This window comes from Patagioenas fasciata, chromosome 27 (genome assembly GCF_037038585.1).
Source record: "Patagioenas fasciata isolate bPatFas1 chromosome 27, bPatFas1.hap1, whole genome shotgun sequence".
NCBI lineage: Eukaryota > Metazoa > Chordata > Aves > Columbiformes > Columbidae > Patagioenas > Patagioenas fasciata.
In genome coordinates, this window is record NC_092546.1 from 4,483,551 (window position 1) to 4,503,057 (window position 19,507).

General features: G+C 52.2%; 2 protein-coding genes across 2 annotated transcripts; one reads left to right on the plus strand and one right to left on the minus strand.

Annotated features, from left to right (window-relative positions):
* Positions 1 to 1,597: 1,597 nt before the first annotated feature.
* Positions 1,598 to 3,549, plus strand: LOC136113377 (granzyme G-like). Its single transcript, XM_065858521.2, has 5 exons — positions 1,598 to 1,682; positions 1,789 to 1,936; positions 2,179 to 2,320; positions 2,417 to 2,638; positions 3,022 to 3,549. Exons 1-5 carry the CDS (start codon positions 1,625 to 1,627, stop codon positions 3,154 to 3,156), a joined length of 705 nt encoding a protein of 234 aa, XP_065714593.2. The 5' UTR covers positions 1,598 to 1,624; the 3' UTR covers positions 3,157 to 3,549.
* Positions 3,550 to 4,843: 1,294 nt separating this feature from the next.
* Positions 4,844 to 17,356, minus strand: GNA11 (G protein subunit alpha 11). The gene is made up of 7 exons (XM_065858018.2): positions 17,179 to 17,356; positions 12,856 to 13,040; positions 12,188 to 12,342; positions 11,174 to 11,302; positions 10,369 to 10,498; positions 9,502 to 9,655; positions 4,844 to 8,866 (listed from the first exon to the last, which is right to left on the minus strand). The coding sequence occupies exons 1-7, from the start codon at positions 17,312 to 17,314 to the stop codon at positions 8,676 to 8,678; spliced, it is 1,080 nt and encodes a 359-aa protein (XP_065714090.1). The 5' UTR covers positions 17,315 to 17,356; the 3' UTR covers positions 4,844 to 8,675.
* Positions 17,357 to 19,507: the final 2,151 nt, after the last annotated feature.

Here is a 19,507-nt window from a genome sequence, read left to right on the forward strand (position 1 = left end):
ACGAAGGGAAACTGTCTCCGTTGCCTTCAGCACCCAAGCCAGCCTGAGGAAACCAAGAAGGATCCACTTCTGGGCTTCTGCTGAGCTCTGCTATCAGCTAGGAAATCTGCAACTGTTTATCTGCGTAGCACAAACCTTTGTCACGTCAGGGTTTTCCTTGAAGCTCCTTGCTGCAGCCTTTGCACGAGAATGGCAGCTTTTAGCTTCTAAATGTTTTCTGCCAGGTGGCACCGGGGGCAGATAGGAAAGCAAATTTACCGGCAGTCGGTCAGCGAGGGCGGCGCGTTCGTCACAGCCTCAGGAAGCAATCGCTGCTGTGAATGCACGGACCTGCATCTTCCAGCTTGCCCCGGAGCCCGCGCATGGAGCCAGCGGGAGGAACGGGGACGTGCGCGGGGATTCGCCACCAGCCCTTTCCCCAGCGCGGCCGCTCTCACCACGGGCTGGAGATGGAGGGACAGCTGGCCCGGGGAAGACAAAGTCCGGTGATGCACCACAGGGAGGCACCTGGCGCTGATTTGGCATTGAAAACCAACGCTGGCTGTGCCGTGCTTGGACGTGACCGGTCCCATAGGAACAAGGCCAGAGACGTGTCACCGGGTGTCCCCGGCCAGCGAAGGGACAGAATCCAAACCTGCATCCCTGTCTCCACGCACCCTCAGCACATCAGAGGCAAAGCGAGACCCTGACCCAGGGCCAAGAGGTGTCCTCCTGTCCCCTCTCACACCGGCTGGCAAGAGACGGCGAACTCTCCTATTACACCTGGAAAGAAACGCTTAAAGTGGCTTTGCCGCACAAAGCAGAGCCCAAAGCCAGCAGCTGGTGTAGAACTGAGACCTCGCGGTGGCAGCAGCAGTCACGACGCTGTGGCCACGGTCACGATGCCGCAGTCACGGTCACAGTGCCGTGGCCACAGTTGCGATACCGTGGCCATGGTCATGATGTCGCGGTCACGGTCACAGTGCCGCGGCCACAGTCGCGATGCCGTGGCCATGGTCATGATGTCGCGGCCACAGTCGCGATGTCGTGGCCATGGTCATGATGTCGTGGCCACGGTCGCGATGTCGTGGCCACGGTCATGATGCTACCACAGCAACTCCTTGCCCTCCTGCAGCCGCGAGCAGCGTGGTGTCATAAACACCCTTACACTGAGTTTGCTCTGTTAGCCAGGGCTGAGAAAGAGCAGGAGGGTCCTCAACTGCCTCTGCATCAGGTGAAAGAAATCTTGGTGTCACGGAGGGACCCCGAGATTAGTTTGAGGTGGACAACCAGGTCCAAACCAGGCTTTGATTCCGGCCGGGAAAACAACCCACGGGCAGTGATGAGGATGGATACGCTCCCTGCAGCTCCCAGCACAAAGGCAAGGGGTTAAAATCGGCTCTGGGTTTAGCGAGTGTCAGATACCCCAGATCAAGCCCAGGATGAAAGTGGGCTGGTGCCCAGGGCCCGGGCTGACTGAATTCCCCTCTCAGATCGCTGAGACACGCGATTTGCAGAGAGATTCATCAGATGAGTCTGAGCTCTGTGGTTTCCTGGAGTCTCGTCTCAGGCTATAAAACCTGCTGGGAGCAGGAAGAGACCCCAGCTGCAGCCTCACCGCCCGCGGACCCGCGAGGACGACGCGATGCTGCACCCGCTCCTGCTGTCCCTCCTGCTGCTGACACGGCCCGTGGCCGAAGCCAGTGAGTAGATGAGGAGCGGGCTGGGGAGGAAGAGCCCTGGACGGCCCCATGTCCTCCAACTCCCCCGTGTCCTCCAACTCCCCGTCCTTGGTCCCGTCCGTTGCAGGTCGCTCCTGGAGCCGGATGGTGGGAGGACATGAAGCCAAGTCCCACTCCACACCCTACATGGCCTATCTGCAGGGAAAGGACAACCACTTCTGCGGGGGCTTCCTGGTGGCCCCAAACTGGGTGATGACAGCGGCTCAGTGCTTGGTGTAAGTTTTTAGTGTATTCATACGGTACAATGAGACTGTGGCATTGCCATGGTCCGGGTGACATCTCCTGGATGGATGGGCCAACAGTCTGAGCCGCTTCCTCGTGGGCCGGGCAGATCCCCTGGCAATGCTCCTCGCTCCCATCAGTTCTGTTTTTAAAGATGGCCTCTCCTGGCCATGTCCTGTGTGAGCAGGGAAGACAGGAGAAAGCTCATAACATGCACTGTGCTTGATTTTATCAGCTACAAACCTCTGACTGTCATCCTCGGAGCCCGCACCATCCAGAGGAGGGAGGAAAGCTGGCAGGTATTCCAAGTGGAAGAGTATTGCTGCCCTCGGAAATTCAAGAGCCCTAAGGATGGAAACGACATCGTCCTGCTGAAGGTACTGAGCGCCCCGGAGCACCCGCGGGGTCCCGTGCGCCCAGGGCTGAGCTGTGACCACAGAGCACCCACTCTGTGTTTGTGTCTCCTTGCCCAGCTGAACGGCAACGCCACCACCAACAGCTACGTCAGGACCATCCCCATTGAAAGATCCGAAGTCGCCGGAGGGACCATGTGCAGCACGGTGGGTTGGGGCGACGAAACACCCGCTGCCGCGTTACACAAAACCACCGTCACCATCATCAAACAGCGGGACTGCCTCAGCAACTACCCCGGGCTCGCCGACAACCTCATCTGTGGCCACAGTGGATCTGCTGAGGTAACTGAGAAGGTCGCTGTGGCTCAGGGGTGGGAGCATGCGGGGAGGCACAAGCCCCATCAGGGCTAAAAGCCATCACTGAAGGAGCACAGCTTGGCCGAGGAGGGTTTGCCCCCAATGGCAGGGCTGGTTGGAGTGGGTTTTGTGCTCTGCAGCCAGCACAAGGGCAGAAATGAAGCGACCCTTTGAGCTCCGGCTGTAGTTGCTCTGGGTCCCAGTCAAACCTGTAGTCCCTGTTGGAGCCGGAGCCATCCACATGCATCGCGAGTCCAGGCTTCCCGGGGAAAGGTGTTCTGATATTTGTCTCCCTGCTCTTTGCAAACACACCCTTTTCCTGGGAACCCCATATAAATCAACACTGATTTCTCTCCTTCATTTTACAGGGCAACGCTGGGGATCCACTCATCTGCAACAACAAAGCCTATGGCATCTTCTCCTATAGATACAAACAGTTTGGTTTCTACACACACATCGCTCCTTACCTCCCCTGGACCAAGAACATCATGAAGTGTGCATGACCCTCCTCTCCCCCCACTCCTGCCCTGGAAAACTGGGCTCCAGGGCCCCGTCTTCACCTGCTTTGTCTTCCTTTCTCCCTGGGAAACATCTTCCACCAATCCCCACGGACATGGCGAGCGCTCCTCTCCACCAAAGCCCAGCGGAGGTCGCACCTCTGAGCTCCCATTTCCCCCTTTGCGAAGCTGCTTGTGGCTGCAGCTCTGGGAAGGAGGGAGCAGGACAGCCCTGGGGGAGCGGACGGAGCTGTTGGGGCGCCTGTCGCCCTTCGGGGAGGGCAGGATGATGAGATGGGGGGTCCAGAGCAGCCTCCTCCCTTCCCCAACCCCACGGAGGAAACCCCAGCTCCTGCTTCACCGCTGCTGTCCCCGACCTCCGAAACCTGCTGCCTCCCTTCTCCCCTCTCCCTGTAGCTCCCGTGTTGTAAGAATTACATAAAGACAATAAATGTGCATTTGAGAGCCTTTTTCCTTCTATGATTCAGATTTCTCGCAGCCACTGAACAAAGTCACTGCTCAGAGTCCCGGGCTGAAGTTTCCACCCCAACCACCAGCCTCTGTTTTCTATCCCACCTAAACCCCCAGAGCAGGTGATTTCAGAGCAGGGGGAGCCTCTCAGCCTCCTCTCCCCAGCCTGGAGCGCTCGGGGGGAAACAAACATTGAGGCACAATACGGGCAGCCCAACACCACCAACAGCACCTTGCACCAGGGTCTGGTCCCAGGCTGTACGGCAGGATCTTATCTCAGAGCTCTACCCTTTTATGGGCCAGCAAAGCCAATCTGCAGCAACAAAGGAAGCGGAGTGGGGAGTGCGCCCCTGTCCCCAGGTTTAACCGTATCGCAGCCCCCGTGGTAACATCCAAGCGCCGTGGTACCGGTGCACGAACAGTCAGCCCCAGTTTCACTGTGTCGGGGATGAAATCAGACCCAAAGATTCAAGTGATTTTCGTGCCTGGTTCTGCTGTAAAACAAGAGCGAAAGAGGTAGGTGTTAGCTCACCGGCCTCCCGTTAAACTTAATTAAGCTTAATTTGCGAGGGAATCTACACATCAGCCAAACAGCTGATGCAAAGAGCCCTGAAAGGCTCAACAGTGATTGCTGGAGCCCACAGGATGGATACAAAACACCACACCAAAGATTTTAAGATTCCAAGCCATTTCCAACCCCAGTAATTCAGACCTTTTCCAAGCCCCGCGCCAGCTCATTCATGTGATTCAGAAAAGCTGCGGCTGAGCAAAGTTGTCGGTGATTTCTGCTGCAGACGGCGCTGTGTGATGAAACCGCACCGCGCTGGTGTTTCACATGCTCACAGTGCCCTCTTTGGGTTCGCCACAGCACGCGTTCCCCACCTTCTGTCCCCGAACGGCTGAATTGGGGCAAAAAACCTCAAATAAAGGCTTCGCGGAGCAGGTCTGGTCCCACCACCTTTTCTGCTCTTGCGATCCTGCAAGAAATGGACCTGAAATGAGCCAACAGCACAGCAAAGGGCAGCAGCAAATACCAACGATTTCACTCAGCGATTCCACCCCAAAATCCCATAAAGTTTTAAGTCGAGGAGCCATCATTGCACCCCTACATCTCAAACCCCCCAGTTCACCTTCAGTTCAGCGCTATTAGTCCAGTATGTTATATTGCATATTAACCACGCATTGGACGGGAGCGAAGAAACGCAGGCGGGACCACCGCGGGTTTTAGGAACAAAATTTATTCCAATTTCAAACAGAGAATTTATTTCAGGAGAAAGATATGAAAATCAACTTCCATCAGATATTTCTGTAATAAGGGGTTGTTGCCCAGCAGTCAGAGCGGGATCATTCCAAGAAACAATCGCACTCCTGGACTGGAATGAGACAGTTTGGAGCCTGAATAGATCCTGACACTGGGCATCGTATTCAGAAACTCCTTGACCCTCCCCTCATCCCTCCCCCCACCCCAACACGCACAACAATACATGCATTGCAAATGACAAGGTTTAAAAACAGCATTTTATATAGTATCTTTTTAAATAGGATAATGTTTAAATTGTCTTAAATCAGGATCCTATAATATACAAGTATAACCAAATAATTTCCACCACATTGGCACTTGTAAAGAGTCTCTGGCACTACTAAAGAAGGGGCATTGGCACAAACCATACTCTTAGGAAACTGGGTGCTGCATAACACACTTGACCTCTGCTGGACTCTAACAACCCGGGCTCTGTACAGTACAATACAATGCTCAGCACACTCCGGAAGTACTTTTCAAAAGTAAAAAAGCAAACAATAAAACACACATGAAGAAAAAACCAAAGTTGAACGCAAGGCCGACATCGCTAGGAAGCAACAAGAAGAGACCCAAGAAGAGAAGGGAACGGGGAAGGGCGGGTGCTCCGGCGCCGCTCAGCGGGCGGCCGATGGCGCCCAACGGGGCCAAGACACGGCCGGGCCTCTCCTCACCGCCTTCAAGTTTCAAACCGGTTCGAAGGACGTTGGTTTCTTCAGCAGAACAAAGATTAAAAGTGCACAAGGAGCAGAGGTTAAGCCAAGAAACCACTTCCTCAGAGTCAAGATTCTCTACAAGAAGCCAATTCTGCCTCTTTTGGGAAGGTCAAGCTGTTGTCTCGACCCACGGAAGGTTCTGAGCAGCCTCCAGAAAAGATGCTATAGGCAAATTTGGTTGAAGGTTTGGCACTTTTGCCAGGGCGGGCGTTTGCCAAAGGAGCAGCCAACGGAGACACGAAGCGGCTTTGCTGGCCAAGCGGACGGCACAGGGCTGGCTAAGAAAAGCGTGTGCTAACGCGGGATCTCACGGCCAACACGGCCCGCACGCCGGGTTACGCGCACCAGTTCCTGCCCTCGCTCCGAACGAGCGTCAGAACTCGCGTCGCAGAGCGTCCTCCCAACAACCATCACGCCGGGTTGGTTTTCAGGCCAACAGCTACACCGAGAGTTAAACACTCACACCCGGAGCCGCCCCCAGCTCCCCACCACGATGCAGATTCACTCTGCAAGATGCCAAGATCCCTCCTCCGGTGCCAGGGCAGCAGCTCTTAAAGAAGGGAGGGATACAAAAGGAAGGAAATGTTTCTGATTCAAGTGGAATCACCACCATCATTCACCTTGGAAAGTCAACTTCTGCGAAGTTATCTCCAAGAACCTGTGTATCGCAGCGCCAGGTTCGTCGCTGGCAACGGTTGCGGTGTGAACCATTTACAAGAGGATCACAGAAGCAGAAGAGGCTGGTGCTGCCACCTGCTCCAGATGAACAGCCCGGAGAATACACAAAGATGATTATAAATTCTTCTTTACAGGACAGTTTTTACAAAATGGATCGTTTTAGCATAAAGACAAAAAAAAACCAAGCAGTAAAATTGATGCAAAGCTGTCTGACACATGGGAATCCCTCTCGCTCCTCCCAAGTGCTCAACGCAGCCAGAGCGCGGCTGGTCTGAGATGCTGTGATGCTCAGCAGCAGCTCCCAGCCAGGCTGGCTCTTCAGCTCTTGGTCCCATGGCCACTGTTCCACCTCGGGCTCTCAGCACTCTCAGCAGAGTTTGCTTCCCTCAGCTTGTCTGGAAAACAAGAGGGACCTAGAGACAGAATTCCTCAAAAATCACGTCCCTCTGTGTTTTAGTGTTCTAGATCGAAGCATCGTAAGCATCTCAGACAGTTAAGATTTACTCTTACACGTTGTGCAAAACACTGATGTAGTGCTCTGTCTACAAAAGAGACAAAATATCAGCAGCCCCCTTCAGCAGCGCAGGGCGTTTCGGCTCTATCTGCTCGCCTTCGCGGGGGCATTCTGGTCGATCCAGAGAATTTGGACCCAACGCTACTCATTGGAATTGAAACCGAAGCATTAGTGACGGCGAAACGACTCGTTTAGTCGGGTCAGATGGCCCTGCGTCCTGTCACTCCTGCTTTGCCGCTGTCTTCCAGGCCGGCAACAGCTCTTGAGCACGTTTGTTCGCTCGCCTCGGCTCCTGGAATAAGCTCTCTAAGGTGCAAAGGCCTCACGTCCTCCTGCTTAGTGGAGTTTGATTTGGCACCTAGAACCCAGAACTGCTTCTGCTCTGCCTTCCACCTGCACCAGCAACCCTCGCGCCTCCGCTCTCCCGCTACACCAGTGCAAGCGCGGCCGGGCCTTCTGGGTCTCCTGGAACCCGATTATCGCGGGCACCCTGGAGCAAGGATGCGTGCGAGTCTTCCAGAGAGGATCCGCGCTCCTCTCGAGAGAAACACAGCAGCACGTGCCTCGGGGGAATGCGTAAAGGGGAGAGAGAACCGCGACTCCCTCCAAGAGCCTCAATCTTTCCATATAAGAACCCTACCTACCCGCTCTGATCCTTTCTAAGTCTGCAAACCAGATGCGACCGGGGAATTCTTACAAAGTCACTCGACGCACTGGCACGAAATGCAATAAACAAGGCTTGTTTGCTACGAGCAGCAAGAAAAGAGCAAGAGGGTGGCACGAGACTCGAGATTCTGCATCCAAAGTCTGATGTTTAAACGCCATGACCACCCCGTGCGCTCTTGAGATTTGCTGCGCGGAGTCGCTCGCTTGGTGTCACGCGCTCTAACCAACAAAACGCAGCTTCCCTCTGCAAACCGAGCCTTGTGCGTGCGGTTGTAGTGTGGGGGGATGCGTGTGTGTGTGGCAAATAAAACCGGAATCAAAGAACGAACGATTACAGTCAGGCACTTCCCCAGGCTCAGCAGCTATTGCTCCAAGAGCTTCCATCATTTGTAGTCCATGAACAAAATACAGCAACACGTAGCAAACTATGTATAGAACATCAATAATTTAAAAAAAATCACAGTCTTCATACCTTTTATAATTGATAAGAAAAAATAACTCGGAACTAGAACATATAAAGAATGGAAAAGTGATGGCTTTTTTTTTGTTTCTTTTGCCTTTTTTCTGTTTTTTTTCTTTTTTTCCTCTTTTTCTTTTGTTTTTTTGCACAGGGGTTGGAGCGATCGCTCCAGCCCAACATCTCATCACAGTGAACCATGGAGCGTGTCCTGGGGAAGGGCGGGCCGGGCCGGGGACGCAAGCAGGGTCGGCACATTACACCAGAGGCACCCTATGGCGAAGGGACCAGTAGCATCCGCACTCCCACAGTCCAGTGAACTCACCATCTCGCCTGGAAAGGTATTTTTCCTTTTCTATAGATACCACGGGAATGAAAAAGGGGGGAAAAAACGTGGCTAAGCAACAAAGGAAAGCTCAAGATGAGGCTGCCTTAGCTGTTCGGCAAAAATTAAGAAGTAAGCAAGGTGCTGAAGAAATGAGGCGTATCCCCGTTAACTGTGAAATAAAAGCAATTTGTTAAAAATATGAAATCAACTACTCTGTGGACAGAGACATGAGACTGCAGGATAACACCGAGCACTTGCCACTCCACAGATCAGACAATTTGCAATCATTACATCATCGAAAAATTAAAACTTTTTTTTTTTTTCCTGTCATATTTAAAATTTCTCGTTTTGTCTTTTCTTCACAACGACGCCTCTCGAGGGGCCACGAGCGGAGCGGGTCAAACCAGGTTGTACTCCTTCAGGTTGAGCTGTAGGATGGTGTCCTTGACGGCCGCAAAGACGAAACGGATGTTTTCCGTGTCTGTGGCACACGTGAAGTGGGAATAGATGATTTTATCGCTGTCTGGATTTAAATCCACAAACATCTTGAGAATGAACTCGCGGGCTGCCTGCGCATCCCTCTGCGGGCCTGCGGTGAACAAAGAAAGCGGTTAAGGGGTTGATGCCGAGCGCGTTCCCCGGGTTGATCCATCGGGATAATCGCCACAATGCTTTTTCTTATGGCTTATAGAGCTATAAAGGAAAAATCAAGATCATTTATCGCATAAAAGCCCCAGGAGCTAAGTGACTTATGCTTTTTAGTTCCCTAACTTGCTGCATTCACTAATTACAAGTGACAGAATATGATGCTTCCTGATGTCACGATCTCATGTCCGGCTCAGCTGTATCAGCGGTACACACTGTGTGATCGCTGTAAAAACACCCTGTTTTCCACCCCTAACGATTGTGTGTGCTCGTGCTTCCCGACAGCAGGGGGCACGAAACGCCAGAGCGGGACCACGACTAACGGTGCAATTTCATCAGTTGTTTCGAAGATGAAAGCTGTTTGCAAAATGGCAATTCTCCCTCTGCCTGGTGTTTTGAAAGCAGGGAATGACAGTTAATAGAATCAGATTCCATTATCTACATGCATTTTGGTGACGTTTTCTCATTGCTGTAAGTATTCCTTCTCAAATTCAGATGTCTTCCTCATGTCTAGATCTGAGTGTTCTCAAACCAGTTCCAGCCCTTCCAGATATAGATTGTTCCTCCTTAAACACTCACCATCAAACTCCGGGAAATAGTCAACAAGGTGGGAATATAGGATCTTGTCTTCCAACAGATCCTTCTTGTTGAGAAAGAGAATAACAGAAGAGTTCTGGAACCACGGGTAAGTGATAATGGTTCGAAAGAGAGCTTTACTCTCTTCCATACGGTTCTGAAATAAGAAAAGAAAGCCTTGTTTTCACAAATGAGCACTGAGCTGCCTTTCTGCTACCTGCACGTGCACTCAGATCCACGCTGATCCAGCACCTCAGGTGCTGTATGCACACTTTGGACTCAGGTGGGGTCCGGCTCACATGGCGCCGCTAAATGGAAAGGAAACGCAAAATCTGACGGACTCAAGCTTCATTTAATTAGCAAGCGATTCATATCAAAAGGCTTGAAAGTCATTTTGTGCTTTGAGAGGACTGGGCACGATGCTCTGTGAACGCTTTTTGTCTAGCAGAACAGGGATAACTGCTGTTACCTAACGGGGTTTAATACATCAGCAAGTGCAACAATTCAGTATTGCACCTTGTAGGCAGCCTCTAACGAGACAGGAGTCACCACACAAAATAACAGCGCAGAAAAGAGCGATGGGTGATTTTTAAGAGTGTGCTGTCACTGCACAGTACCTTCCACGGCACACAGAACTCAGCAATTTCGGAGTATTTCAGTTATTACTTGAGAAGTACAGGTGACTTAAATGCCCCGTGAATTTCCCGTTCGCAGGGACACCGTGACCCATTAAGGCTCATGTTTCCTTTGCAACAGGAAGAACTGAAGGCCAAAACCAACACCACTTGCTAATCCAACTTGGCACCAAGCGCTTTGGTACCAACCTCCAAGAAGATTCCTCCTCTCCTCCCGCCGAGCTCCCGTTCTTACCTCATTATCAGATTCCACCAGAACTTGGTCATATTCACTAAGTGCTACTAAAAACATGATGGAAGTCACATTTTCAAAGCAATGGATCCACTTCCTTCGTTCTGATCTTTGACCTCCAACGTCAACCATTCTAAGGGAGAGAAACACAGTGGCACAGAATGAGCTGCAGTTCTCGATCCAAACGCAAAGGACCAGCACGCAACGAGAATGGCTACTGTCCAACTTAGCCACACGTTTCAGATCCTCAGTTTCAAGCCCCACCTGTTTAGTACACTAACATTATTCTCATACATGAAGTGCAACAGACCTAGTGCACCTACGCTAAAACCCTACACCTATTCCATAGGTCAGCAAACCAGGACAGAGAGGACTTTCTCTACATCTATAAGTCAACAGTTTGAGAGAGGATGCCCCTGTATTCCTGTCTTGTCATGTCAACACTGCAGCAGAGAAGCACAGGGAACATGGAAGTACTAAGGAGAAAATTGCCTTGCAATAGCCAGATGTGTCACTGTGTCCTTTATGCCACGCTCGACTGCTGCTTTAAGCTTCCAAATACCCCCTATTGCTGCAGCAGCACAGGCAGCAAGTTTTGGCGGCATCTCGAGAGCGCAATTCCAAAGCACGTCCTGTTTTGTGACAGTCGGTGCTTCAGCTTGGAGTTTTCAGAACATCCCAGCACACACGTCCACCCCAGCCTCCCAACCAAGCACCCAGACCTCCTAATGCAACCCAGAACTCATCCTTCCCCAAACCACATCACCCCTCTCCCAGTTCAGCTGTAACATGAATACACCTCCAGTACCTGAAGATAATATTCTCTAGGTCAAAGGGGTACTCTATGATACCAGTTGTAGGAACTCTAACCCGTAGCACATCTTGCTGAGTTGGTAGATATCCTGGGGTAGCGATACGATCCACGTCGCTAAGATAGCTACAGGAAGCACAACGGAAAACCTTAGGTTGCAGCACATAAATACAGAGATTTACAACACTGCTACACCTAGTCTTTCCCTGGCACAACACGGAAGTCAGAAGTCACCTGAATCATTTAAAACATGATGTGGAAAATAACACAATACATCTTTGGGGAATGGTAATTCACCAGCCATCCCCTGTGGAGGACAAACAGATAAATTAAGGACAACTTTATCTACTCTGTATAGGAGTGTGGAAGACAAGCTTCACTCCAGAGAAAGTTTAAGTACAGTGGATGCTTATTTTTCAGAATCAAGTCTCTTCTGAGGTCTTCTGTTAAGAAACAAACCTCTATCACCAGACTTTGCTTTTGTTAATAATAAATCCATTAGGTGGCACATCCATATACACCTGCAGGCCAAAGGCCAAACCAAGAGCCAGAACCAACAGGGATGGCAGAAGGTGGAGATTCCAGCCTTAGGTTCACAAGCAGATGTGTGAACAGCTGTCTTCATCACCACCAGAACACCTCAAACCCTCAGGAAAAGTAGCAAATGGTAAGGAATTTCCAGATCTAAATCTATCCCCAACTAAACACAGCTCCCCTCATCTCCAGAAGAGTTCTTTGCCTTTCTGGAGCCAGATTCAACAAGTTATCAGTCACCTGCTCCCCCTGATGTGGCCGGCAGAGACCGTGCAGCTTGTCTAAAACACCAGCGAGACTCATCTGCCTCAATGAAAAAGATCCAAGGTACTTCAAACAAACTACGTAGTGAAATCTACAGCAATGCTCCTGCCCTTTGAAACAAACTCTAAACTTCAATCAAAAAACCAAACTGGACAGGCATTTGTTAAACCATTGCTACCACCTACCAGTGCATGTCAGTGATGATATACTCACTATTTAGCTGAGTCGGAAAGCTGATATTCTCTTCTTCTGTCGTAACACTCTTGAATCCCAGGGTCGTTCCATAGTGTTTTAATTGCACTTACATATGGCTGCTCAAATGTCATGACCTTTTCTACGTCCACTTCCCGGATCAGCACTGCATTGGCCTGGAGATTGGAAATTCAAAAGTAAAAAAATCCTAAGTAAAAAAAGAAAGGTTTGCACCTTTGGTCAGCACCTATCAGAGAAAACAACAGGTTGCAGCAACAGCGATTAGTACCAGGAGCAGCATCTTTTGGGTCCAGCATGTATTTTGGCAGCTTCAGTTTCAACGTGAACAGTAACTCAAGCAAAGGAAAGCCTGACACACGTAGTAACAGGGAATCCTTGAAATGAGTACAGAGAACACCGCTCCTGTACCCGATACCACGTCCCAATCCCTCGCTCTGCAGAACAGAGCACAAACCCCCCTGAGAAAGCTGCTCTGCCCCTTAACACAGTCAAGTAAATGGAAACAGATATCAGCGAAACGTCAGAAAAAGCAAAGCGCAAAAGCATTTACGGGAAAGAGTTCGGGGAGGTTGAGGTTGCAACACAAAAGGCCACAAACAGCAACTCAGGAGTCAAACCCTAGAATCCCCACCACCTAAAAACACACGCACAAATCGCGATAAACTTACCTTGTTCTGTTCATATTTGTACAGAATCTTCAGGGTTTCCATGGCCCTGATCATAGACTGCATGGCAGTGAAGATGTTTTGGTACACCAGCTTGGTGAAGCCTTTTTTGTCCTCTTCAGAGTAGCCTGAGCCATGAATGATACGCATTTGCTTAATGAACGTGCTTTTTCCGCTCTCCCCAGTGCCTGCAGAACGCAAGAGAGAGAGTTAGGAGCCATCGCCGTCCCTATTACTACACCCAAGTACACACCACTTTTTTAGCCGCTTTCTACAACACTAAAAGATGGTCCGGATGGCCCCGCTCATCCGCGCTATGAACCCAGCAGTGCAGAAGGAAGACATCTTGTCCTTTGCAGCAGCCTTCGAACGCGGCTCCGGTTCTTATTCCAAATCTCACATTACAGTCCCTCCCACACGTCCTGCGTCAAAGGGCCCTTGTCCGTCACACCTGACCTATTCCCAGATACTCCAGCAAGATGCTCCAAGCGCGGGGAGGGCCCAGATGTGCTCTGGAGTTGGTGAGCGCTGCAAACCCAGACGATGCAGAGCGGGTTGCGGGAAGCCTGTTTGCACAGTAGAGTGAGTTTTCTTTCGCTGCGATTTGGCATAAAATGCTTTTCACCTTACAGAGCATCTGTCTTTCCACAGAAAATAACCGAGCACAGAGAAAAATCAACTCTAAAGTCAGAGAATGGAACTCAAGAAACTACTTGCTTATCCATCTGACACAAGCAAGAGAGTCAGTGCATCTGCCAGTAACCCAAAATAATGTGCAAACACATTTGCTCTTAAGGGCTGAAATTATAATTGTCATTATTTAGAAGCTCTTAGGGACATGGGTTAGCGCTAGAGTTGCGTTATGGTTGGACTGGATGACCCTGAGGGTCTCTTCCAACCAAAATAATTCTATGATTGTGGGAAGATACATCTGACACTGCTCGCAGCCTTCTGATATTACAGAGTTAAAAGCAGCCACTGGCAGGGAGAGCAGAGCAGGACGTTGCTCCCAGCTGTCCGCACCATTTGATGCCGAGAGGAGCGCAGGCCAGGCCCCTCACGCACAGGGGGTCCTCCCACTCCTACCTTTATGGTCTCAGAAAAGCATCATTTAATATGTGAAGGCCAACTGATGATATTGGTATAAAAGGACGGTGGGAACTTCCTAACACAGTGACTATGGGAGGAAAACATCATCAGCTAAAGTATCCGTGCCGTTACACAGCCTTGGTAAACCCACGGTTCAACTGGTACGATGGGAAGCACCCAGCAACTTCCATTCTATACGCACCAGACCTTTTGTGGAGGGGCCATATGGGTCAGGTCTTGCAAACCCCCACACTTCACCCCACGTATGCACCATTGACACCTGTTGCTTTGTTCAGTCTCCTAAAGTTTGCTATACAGAATATATATAATAAAGACAGCTCTTTTCAACACGGTGTCCCAGCTCACTCGGTTACTGAGAGCAAAACCTAAAACGTGTCACCTGAGTGACAAATCCTTTGGCTCTGCAGGTACAGAGAAGCACCAGGTGCTCCCTCACACCGGCGACAGCAACAGGATCCCATTCACCACCAAACACATCCCAGCTCGCACACAGACGCTCAGTTACTCATGTTTATAGTGCCAGGCTAAAAGGCAAACAAATAAATATGCTCAACTAAAAGCAGCAAGCACATCACTAGAAGCAGCACGCTTAAAATAAACAAACTCTTCCCATCTCCAAGAGCTGACAGAAATTATGTCAGCGTCGTTAGAAATTCACATCGCAAACAGCGTTAACATGCACGCAGCAAACTATCTCCATCTCAAACAGAAAGCTACAGCAGAAATCGGGGCGGGGGGGGGAAACTGGAAACTGAAATGTTTTGTGGTTTCTCTCGCTGTGGTGAGAAATACTTCCTTGTCTTTTACCACAGCGACCAAAACTGAGAAAGAAAAAAGTGGTACTTCAAAGCATTCCAATAATGAAAACATAAGAGAAACCTCAGCACCAGCCATTCACTTACTCAGGGGTTCAAACACAGATTCTTCCTGTCACTCTGTCAGCATCGGCGTTTTGGTGTGGGGTGTGATTTCTGTTTTGGTTTGGTGGTGGTTTGGTTTGGGTTTGTTTTTAAAGGTGCCTCTTGGTTTTATCTCAGCCAGCAACAGCACAGAACAGCCCCGCACCAGAACACCGCACATTCTGCTGGGTACGGCCTCCTGCATTTATAACAGAACCTTTTTTAAACACAACAATGTTGAGACAAGGAGATAAACCAAATTCACCACTTCTTCTGCCAACACGTGAAAGCAGCCGAGTTTACAATAAGCTACTAATGGTCCCCAAGTACCTGACAGGCACTTTTAAAATCCATCACTCAGCCAACAGTATCCTGGGCTTAACCACAATAATTTGGGTATAAAATATTCTCCCCGCACCCAGTAAAAAGACAAACGACATCCTTACACCAGAGAGCAACGTCCAATACCTTGAAATCAAATTTCTTATTACCAGGTTCAACATTGATCAGCACGGTTATCCTTCACCCTGGGTTTCTTTTTCAGGCTTCTAACTGTCACCAGGTGCAGTGACAAGAGAAATCACCAGGGTTCCTACAAGGCAGAAACTCCTTCCACACATGCAGCCTTCAAAATGCTGAAGATTTGGCAAAGCCCTCTCACTAAAACCATCACTAATATTTGTGAATGTAAGAACTGTGCATAACAGGAGTGAGACACAAGAAATCCCGGCAGTTACGCCAAGGAGAGCGAACACACGTTACCTGCAACAGCTTCAGGTGGGCAAAGCGCTGTATGCAGTGAAAAGCTCCCAGCAAACACGTCCTGAAACTGCGAGTCTTGCTTATCCAATATTAACCTCCTCATATAGATTTGTTTTTTAAATCTGATGCCAAATCTTACTTAACTGAATCTTTTAGAAAAGTAGAATGGATTCTTGATTAATTTGGATTACTTCTAAAGCAAAACCTTTAGATCCAGCAGGATCTTCTTAACCCAGATCTCTCCTATGGTCCCAACCTATTTTGAAACAGCTGCTTCTGTGGGGCTGCTTTAGGGAAGCAGGAGTGAGAGACACACGTTCTCTAGTCTGCGAGAAGCCTCCCAGAAACCAACACAGCACCTTCAAAGAGCACAAACATCAACCCCCCGATTTTACCTTTCACCTGAAGAATGGCAACGTTAATTGCTGAGGTTTCATGGCGAGAAGGAAAGCGCTGGCCTTCCCGTAACAATTATCACTATGCAACAATGTCAGCACTGGAGACCTCCACGGGACTGGGCGGACACAGCCTCACCTCTCTATGCAAAGCTTTACATTTGTTTTTGTAACAATCATCCTCATTCTTCAACCCGTACCTTAGTGGCTCCCCAACTCAGGACAGACCCCAAGGGAATGAGCTCAAGCCATCAGATCTGCTTCAGGGTTCAGCCTGAGATGACACAGTATTTAAGCCACAAAGCAGGATACATACACAACCAATTATAAATACAATAACCATGAAAACTGTAACTTTAGTTTGGGGGCTACCTAGACATGAACACCAACCTCACTGCTGAAGAAGAATACGAATGCCTGAGATCTTCACCGGCCGCTCCTGTAACTGATTACCCGTCCCTATAAACCTTATCTAAACACTGAATAATCACCCATCTGCACAACCACACAACACCATTGCCTTTCAGTCTGAACACCGACATCCTCATTGCCGCACAGGTGATCTGTTCCTCCAAAGGGACAGCTAAACGCTAGAGCCATTTCCTCATCAGGCGCGGAACTCACGCGTCCTCAAAGCTTCGTCTTCCTGCAGGTTCCCTACACCAAGTCCTAACCCCAGGCCCTCCTCGGATGGCGCAACGGGAACTCTCTGCTTTAGGAGCTGGAGGCCAGTTTTTCCACTCCAGGCCCAGAAGTTCACTGACAACACCAAAAAGCACCAACCCCACCAGTGAATTTTCACCCGCTAATAAAGGCCGGGCTGCTCCGGGAAGCGCTTCCTCCAGACCATTTCCCCGTGCGTGTGCGTGCCCGCGTTCACAACCAGCAATTTCAGCTTCACAGTTCCTGCTTATGTCAAAATCCATTTTGACACAGAACGCATAATAAAAAAAAAAACCAACAAACAAAGGGCCGGCAATGGGGCGGCCCCGGGAGGAAGGCGGCCCGGGCGCAGGGCTCGGGCGGCATCGCCCGTGGCTCCCGCCGCTCCCGCCACACCCGCCGCCGCCGCAGCCCCGGGCCCGCCAGGCCCCGCAGCCCGGCCAGGCCCCGCGGCGGGAGCGGCAGCTCCGCGGGCCGGGCCGGGCCCCGCTCCTCACCCAGCAGCAGCAGCTTCAGCTCCCGGCGGGCGTCGCGCTTGTCCCTCCGCAGCTGCTTCTCGATCTCGGCGTTGATGCGCTTCGACTCCTTCACCTCGTCGCTCAGGCAACAGGCCATCATGGACTCCAGAGTCATGGTCGCGCCGCGGCCGGGACGCCCCCGCCCGCCCCCCGCCCCCCGGCACCGACCACCGGCCTCCGCACGGCCGGGAGCCCGGCCCGGCCCCGCGCCCGGCGCCCCCTTTCCTCCCCACCCTCCCTCTCTCCGCGGCGCGGGCCCGGCCCGGCCCCAGCCCCGGCCTCGGCCCCGACTCCCGCGGCCGGGCCTAGCGCCGCCGCACCCCTCAGCGCTGCCCTCGCCCGGCTGCGCCGCCCGCCGCTCCCTCCTCACGGCCCCGCCGAGCCAGCGACGAGCCGGCGCAACCCAACCCGCTGCCGCCGAAAACAAGCGCTGACTGACAGGCGGCGGCGCCAGTGGGAGAGCGCGGCGGGGCGGGGCGGGGCGGGGCGGGCGGCGCTGCGCCAACCGGGGCGCAAGTTTGGTTGGCCGGGCGAGGGGGGAAGGCGCTCGGACGCGCGTTCCCAGAGCGGGGCGTGGCCGCAGGGCATTGTGGGACGGTGGCGGACCGGGGGCGCCCATCGTGGGGCGCGGCCTGGTGGCGGAGCCGGCGCCGCCCTCCCGCGGCCTGGCCCGGTCCCGCCGGCCGGTAGCGCCGGGGTGGCTGCTAAGGCGGCGGCGCAGGGCGAGCCCGCGGCGTTGCGGCGCTTCCCGCAGCTCTCGGGCCCAGCCGGGCCGGGCCCGCCGCAGCTGTAGGCCCCGCAGCCCGCCAGCCCGGCCTCCCTCCTTCCCTCCGCCGCCCACGGCTGCGGCAGCCCGCGGTGCAGAGGAGGCAATCAATGAGGCAGAGCAGCGCCAGCGCTGCCGGGCTCCGGCTGCTCTTGAAGGGTGGTCAGTAGGTCAGAGAGGTTCTCCTGCCCCTCTGCTCTGCCCTGGGGAGACCACACCTGGAATATTGTGTCCAGTTGTGGTCCCTCAGCTCCAGAAGGACAGGGAACTGCTGGAGAGAGTCCAGCGCAGCCACCAAGATGCTGAAGGGAGTGGAGCATCTCCCGTGTGAGGAAAGGCTGAGGGAGCTGGGGCTCTGGAGCTGGAGGAGACTGAGGGGTGACTCATTCATGGGGATCAATATGGAAAGGGGGAGTGTCAGGAGGATGGAGCCAGGCTCTTCTGGGTGACAACCAGTGACAGGACGAGGGGCAATGGGTGCAAACTGGAACACAGGAGGTTCCACTGAAATTTGAGAAGAAACTTGTTCCTGGTGAGGGTGGCAGAGCCTGGCCCAGGCTGCCCAGGGAGGTTGTGGAGTCTCCTTCTCTGCAGACATTCAAACCCGCCTGGACCCCTTCCTGTGGAACCTCAGCTGGGCGTTCCTGCTCCATGGGGGGATTGGACTGGATGAGCTTTCCAGGGCCCTTCCAACCCCTGACATTCTGGGATTCTGCTGCTGCATCCTGATGCCCCAGCGGGGCCGGGGGGTTGGAACCCAGCGGCTGCGCTGCCAGAACCGGCTCCCTGTTTGTTTATGGAGAGGAAGGGCCCAGCCCTCGTAAAGGGTGTTTGGTCACTGGGCCCATCAGGATGCAAATACCTGGTTGGACAACACTGCAGACATTTCCTAGTCCCTTTCCCTTTCTCCATTCCGGCCCCATTTCCAGATGTTTGAGGGGAGTAGAGGCAGCCCAGCTGCATTTTGCTGCAGCTGCTTGATCAACGACTTAATTGAGGAAAATTTTCATTGCTGGCGAAAAGCAGCTTGCAAACAGAGGCTGAGAACTGCTCCCATCTTAACGCAGGAACCAGGTGCTCTGCGCACAGGATCCCCCGTTCAGCTGCACACGTACACGGAGCGATATTCTGAGAGCCGAGCACACATCCCTTCCTGCATGTTCTCTACTGAATTAGAACCCCAACTACAACTTCTGCTACGTGATCATTTTGTAAGTTGAACAACCACATTTCCTCCAACTCTTGGAAAGAACCAGTTGCTACACCTCACGTCCCAGATGAGCTTTCAGCAGCAGAGGTGGTGCGGGGTTCTCGTTCCCCCCACAACTTTGGGGTGTCATTTTCTGTCAGCCACAAGTACCCTGCTGCCAGTCGACATTTTACGCCTTTAGCTGTTGGAAAAATGCAGAGTGGGGTTTTGGTCCTCTGTGTCTCCACGGGAACTGACAATCCCACGGGGCTGGAATCTCATCTCCCAAGCTGGGAGGTGTCTGGTGTGCAGTGGCTGCCCCTTCCCAAGCAGCAGCGTGGGAGGGTGGGGGA

What these genes read in the sequence shown, in the direction of transcription:
- LOC136113377 (XM_065858521.2), top strand. Translation starts at nt 1,625, where the DNA reads ATGCTGCACCCGCTCCTGCTGTCCCTCCTGCTGCTGACACGGCCCGTG. An exon ending in ACGGCCCGTGGCCGAAGCCA is followed by an intron (nt 1,683 to 1,788) that starts GTGAGTAGATGA and finishes CGTCCGTTGCAG; the next exon opens with GTCGCTCCTGGAGCCGGATG. An exon ending in GCCACAGTGGATCTGCTGAG is followed by an intron (nt 2,639 to 3,021) that starts GTAACTGAGAAG and finishes TTCATTTTACAG; the next exon opens with GGCAACGCTGGGGATCCACT.
- GNA11 (XM_065858018.2), bottom strand. Translation starts at nt 17,314, where the DNA reads ATGACTCTGGAGTCCATGATGGCCTGTTGCCTGAGCGACGAGGTGAAG. An exon ending in GCTGAAGCTGCTGCTGCTGG is followed by an intron (nt 13,041 to 17,178) that starts GTGAGGAGCGGG and finishes TGCGTTCTGCAG; the next exon opens with GCACTGGGGAGAGCGGAAAA. An exon ending in ACAAATATGAACAGAACAAG is followed by an intron (nt 12,343 to 12,855) that starts GTAAGTTTATCG and finishes TCCAATCTCCAG; the next exon opens with GCCAATGCAGTGCTGATCCG.